The following is a 6,000-nucleotide window of genomic DNA, read 5'->3' on the forward strand; positions in this document are numbered from 1 at the left end:
TTCACATGAATGAGCTCCTTCCTCATCCATATTGTCAAGCAGCTGTTAAAGCTGTGCAGCATACGGAGCCATTAGTTTGTTTATGAACAGAACAGACATGTGGTCTGTTGTTTATGAACAGAACAGACATGTGGTCTGTTGTTTATGAACAGAACAGACATGTGGTCTGTTGTTTATGAACAGAACAGACATGTGGTCTGTTGTTTATGAACAGAACAGACACGTGGTCTGTTGTTTATGAACAGAACAGACATGTGGTCTCTGTTGTTTATGAACAGAACAGACATGTGGTCTGTTGTTTATGAACAGAACAGACATGTGGTCTGTTGTTTATGAACAGAACAGACATGTGGTCTGTTGTTTATGAACAGAACAGACATGTGGTCTGTTGTTCATGAACAGAACAGACATGTGGTCTGTTGTTTATGAACAGAACAGACATGTGGTCTGTTGTTTATGAACAGAACAGACATGTGGTCTGTTGGTCAGGTTGGAGCGGGGTCTCATTAGCCTGGTAAACCCCCCCTCCCTCCGGAAATCTCATTTGCATTCCGGAGGGAGGGGTTTACCAGGCTAGGGTCTCGTGACGAGTGAAGACAAAATGTAAACATGTCTCACGTGATGATCAGCCTAACCTAGTTGGCAAAACCTTGTGAAACAGCAGCTTTATGGAGAAACCATTGTCCTCATTCTTACTTGATATTATCCTTAGTATCCTGAATCATTTCACATGTGTAGCCTCATTTTCCAGAAGCACACATACATAATGTTGTACAATGTACACACAATGTAAAGAGCTACAAACGACAGTATTGAGCAGTACAGTGTAACTTCATTCATACTCATCAGTGTGTAGTTAGCTGTTATGATGTGTAGTTGTATAGTTGTGTAGTTGTAAGGATGTGTTCATACTCACAGGTGTGTAGCAGTTGTTATGATGTGTAGTTGTCTAGTTGTGTAGTGTTAATGATGTGTTCATACTCACAGGTGTGTAGTTTGTTATGATGTGTAGTTGTATAGTTGTGTAGTTCAAATGATGTGTTCATACTCACAGGTGTGTTGATGTAGCTGTTATGATGTGTAGTTGTATAGTTGTGTAGTTGTAAGGATGTGTTCATACTCACAGGTGTGTAGTAGTTGTATTGATGTGGAGGTTATCTGTCATCTTACATAGTTGTAGCTGAGAGTCATTCACTAACACACGGGGGAAACACCGATGCCTTGTGGGTAATACAGGTCAGAGTCCAGCCTATTAGTTAACACTACATAATGTTGAGTAATGTGTGTGCGTGCGTGCGTGCGTCTCTGTCTGTCTGTCTGTCTGTCTGTTATGTATTAATTATGTGTTCTTGAACACAGCATGTTGTGTATATTAGGAACCATGATGGAGGGTCAGATAAATGCATGTGCTGTACATGTACATGTTGTTCACTGAATGGCAACAATTCACCTCATTGTTCATGAGTTTAAAATGTAAAACGTGTAATAATGGACTCAGTCAGTTCACTGAGTGAATGGATGTGATGGAATGCGTGAGATCTGAGCATTGTGTCCAGTCATTGGTTGTCAGGAAGATGCAACATTATGCAACCAATTAAAGTAATGTGCCACTTAAAGACATGCATTGCACACGCACGCATCCGCACACACACACACACACACACACACACACGCACGCATCCACACATCCACGCACGCACGCGCACGCACGCACGCACGCACACGCACACACACACACACACACACACACACACACACACACACACACACACACACACACAGGGGCCCTACACACTCAAACAGAGTAGTACTGTCTGAATACCAGCAGACACTCATCAGTAGGCACCACTACTCACACTGGGTGTTATATCTTTTTTCTCCCTCCTTTTCACCAGTAATACTTTATTGTAATTGCAATTACCTCACTCCACCAGGAGAGGGAGACAACAGAAATGAAACATATGGATTCCTACTGGCTTCATGTCAAATAGGCCTAGTGCCTATATAATAAATAGGCATAAATAGTATTTATGAATATTCACCCATGTATTTCTTTTTGGATGGTCTCCAAAACACTCTCATCTCATATTGTTCATCTAATTATTATCAGGAGTAGACGACCTAGCCTGGGACCAGACAAATCTGACAGTGCAAAAAAGAAATTGGCCTCTGTGATTTGTGTCTGGCCCCACTCAGTTGTGAATCCATATCCTGCTCCCGAAGTCTGGGATGACCAATCAGGGCCCAGTATTCAATTATGGGAGACTATAATTGATAGTTGGTTGTAGGTCTAACCAATTGCGTCCAGAGCCATTCTTTTGATCCCGCCCCTTGGGAAAAAAACGTCCTCATACAAGCACCAGACTCATATCCACAAAGTGATATAGTCCAATTATTTGTTTACTAACATTGAGACTGGAAGCACAGGTGATTGTTTCACGCAATCAATTCCCAACCTGTTATTTCGGGCTGCGCACCCCAACCCCCTCTTGTGTGTTGGCTAGTGAGGCGCGTCCTAGCGAGACCTGATAGAATGGGTTTCATTGCACGCATACTGGTTGCACGCATACTGGTTCTTATCAGTGTGACGTCGTCTGTTAAGGGGTCTATAGTCTGGCCACATGCACATAGAAAGATACCAAGCCCTCCTTCTTGAATGATTTTTCCTTTCTCAAATGTAACCAAATGGACCCATTCTATTTGACCCCATGACTCTCTACTAGGCGCTCGTAGGCGGCCCCCTCTATTTCCCCCTCAACACCAAATCTCTTCCCCGAAAATAGCCGATCTACAAGCTCACAACGCGTGGCAAAGTGAGTGTCCATGGCTCAGCGCCATACATCAGTACTGACTCACTGTAGCCACAAACAGCCTCCTCTTGAGGTCTTCTCCCACTTTACTGTAAAAAAAAAGTTTTCCAAAATAATAGATGAATCTGATTCATAAAGATTTGTTGGACTGAAAGTTTGGGAATAAGTGTAGAATGTCTACAGTATATAGAATGTGTCAGAAGTAGTCTACTGTACAATAAGTTAAATTCCTAGTGCCTGATCATGGCCAGTCTATTATGCATAGTTCCAGTAGGCTATTCAATGAAAATAACTCACACTCACAGTTATTTTTAGATCAATTTATTTGCCAGAATACATCGATTGAGCAACACAACATGGTGCAAAATGTGCTTTCTTAATCCAAATATGCAAATTTGAAAACTATATGAAACTAATTCCGATTGGCTCACATGGTAATAACTGTGAGGCCTCTTACTATGGGTAGGCCTTCTGTTGTGTTCCTGAGATCTGGGGTAAGATGGAACTCAGAATGGTGATGCGTTTGGGGTCCCAGACCCAAGTCTCTTCCAAACGGTCTTTCACCATGCTACAATTGGGGGGCACCCAGGCTGTGTCATAACCATGGAGGTGCCAGGTGGTCTTCTTGGCATGGCGTTTGTTATCGATGGTGATCACTTTGCCCACGTTGACTTTCACCTTAAAGACAACGCGCTGGGACTCATGGAGATTGAGGGGGAAGCGGCTGCAGGCTTTCTCCACGTCCCGGCTGAGGTACACCCCAGGGCCCAGCCTCCCGGCCCACGGGGTGAAGCCCTGGGCCAGGATGGACTTGACCCTTTTACTGGTGGTTCCATGGTACATGACGTAGGTTCTATCACATGTTGGAGCTGACGAGTCAAGGCGGCGTTCTACTCCATGTGGGAGAGAGAAGTCATCTTCAGCCCATGTGAACCTACTGTATAAGTGTCAAAACAGAGATACTATTAGCAGGAGTATAAAATGAGCTGAAGTGAAATGCATACAAAATAAGAATATCTTTGAGCAGAATATATATATATATATATATATACATATATATATATATATATATATATACATATATATATATATATATATATATATATATATATATATATATATATATGTATATATATATATGTATATATATATATGTATACATATATGTATATGTATTTTAGAAATACTGCATCGTTTACTCAAGCGGGATGCCCAATGCCTGTCTAAGTTGATGATGTAATTTGTCCATGTGTGGTCCAGCCCTATGACATTTATGGAATGCATGTGCAAATAAAACATATTTAAAATACTGTTGTGATGCTTATATTAACCTTAGGAAGTATTAAGTTGGTTATTATTTGCACATGCATTCCATAAATTCCTTAGGGCTGGACAAATGACATCATCAACCTGCGACGAGCATTGTTCGCTTGAGTAAAAGATGCACTATTCCAAAATGAACTAAAATATTTGTTTAAAATTTAAAATTTTAGTTCAATTTAGAGGTCAATTATAATAGGTTATATTTGGTTTATTAGCCAGGGATCCATTTAAGCTTAGATGTTAATAGGACCAGTTACCAGGGTGTGATGGTACTCAGAATGGTGATGCGTTTGGGGTCCCAGATGCAATTCTCTTCCAAACCGCTTTTCGCCAGGGTTGTAGACTCGGGGGGCACCCAGGCTGTGTCATAACCATTGTAGTGCCACTTCTTCTGCATTGGATGGCCTTGGTAATTGATGGCGATCACTTTGCCCACGTTGACTTTCACCTTAAAGACAACACGCTGGGACTCATGGAGCTGGAGGGGGTAGGCGCTGGCTTTCTCCACGTCCCGGCTGAGGTACACCCCAGGGCCCAGCATCCCGTCCTTAGACGGACGGAAACCCTTGGCCAGGATGGACTTGGTACTTTTTGCAGAGGTTCCATGGTACATGACATAGGTTCTACCACATGTTGGAGCTGAGGAGTCAAGGCGGCGTTCTACTCCAGGTGGGAGAGAGAAGTCATCTTCAGCCCATTTGGTGTCACTGTCAAAACAGAGATATTAGGTGTATAAAGTGAACTGAAGTGAAGGAAGACATACAAACTCACGCTGCAAGTTTGTATGTCTTCTATTTTAAAACATTTTTTAAATATCTTGAAAGTGTGAGAACTATTGATTTAGAACACATTTGTAGAATCAGCCTCAGGTCTTAATAAGTTAATATTGGTATCCCCACCGTTGCGATGAGATCTTGGGTGAGATGGTACTCAGAATGGTGATGCGTTTGGGGTTCCAGACGCAATTCTCTTCCAAACCGCTTTTTACCATGCCACAATTGGGGGGCACCCAGGCTGTGTTATAACCATTGTAGTGCCACTTCTTCTGCAGCGGATGGGGTTGTTCATTGATGGCGATCACTTTGCCCACGTTGACTTTCACCTTAAAGACAACACCCGGCTTGTTGAGATGAAGGGCGTAGTGACTGGCTTTCTCCAGGTCCCGGCTGAGGTACACCCCAGGGCCCAGCATCCCGTCCTCGGACGGGCGGAAGCCGTGGGCCAGGATGGACTTGGCGCTTTCCGCGGAGGTTCCATGGTACATGACATAGGTTCTACCATCTGTTGGAGCTGACAAGTCAAGGCGGCGTTCTACTCCAGGTGGGAGAGAGAAGTCATCTTCAGCCCATGTGAACGTACTCATGTTGGTGACGGTGTCACTGTCAAAACAGACATACTATTAGTAGGTGAATAATATGAGCTGAAGAGAAATGCATATATACTGTATATATATATATATATATATATATATATATATATATATATATATATATATATATATATATATATTAGGGGTGGGCTATATCGATATCGCGATACTTTCTAAATGTACTTTCTAGATGTGAAAATTACATTCATGTGGCTTTTAGATTGGTCCAATCCTCGTTCCAGTTTATTTTAAAACAGCACTTTAAAGCAGCACTATGCAACTTTTTAACAACTATATAGCATATTATGCCCCCCAAAAAAGTATAAAGTTACATGTTTAAGCAATAACAACCATCCTTCCATAAATGTATAGACTCAGGGGGGTCCCTGCTATAGGGGCTTGACTGTATTACTATGTAAAGGGGAGACAATGACTTTCTGGCATATTGCCAAGGCAGAGACTCTTGGTAATGAAGTCAAAGACATTGGCTGACATGTT

General features: G+C 42.2%; 1 protein-coding gene across 1 annotated transcript; it reads right to left on the minus strand.

The window, feature by feature from the left end:
• Positions 1 to 3,278: 3,278 nt before the first annotated feature.
• Positions 3,279 to 5,508, minus strand: LOC311054491 (uncharacterized protein; the record flags this gene model as incomplete). The annotated part of the gene is made up of 3 exons (XM_084070503.1): positions 5,033 to 5,508; positions 4,391 to 4,840; positions 3,279 to 3,744 (listed from the first exon to the last, which is right to left on the minus strand). Coding segments are annotated over exons 1-3 (1,380 nt in total), but the record flags the coding sequence as incomplete, so codon positions are not given.
• Positions 5,509 to 6,000: the final 492 nt, after the last annotated feature.

Source organism: Gymnoscopelus microlampas (assembly GCF_963454915.1).
Source record: "Gymnoscopelus microlampas genome assembly, chromosome: 10".
Lineage (NCBI taxonomy): Eukaryota > Metazoa > Chordata > Actinopteri > Myctophiformes > Myctophidae > Gymnoscopelus > Gymnoscopelus microlampas.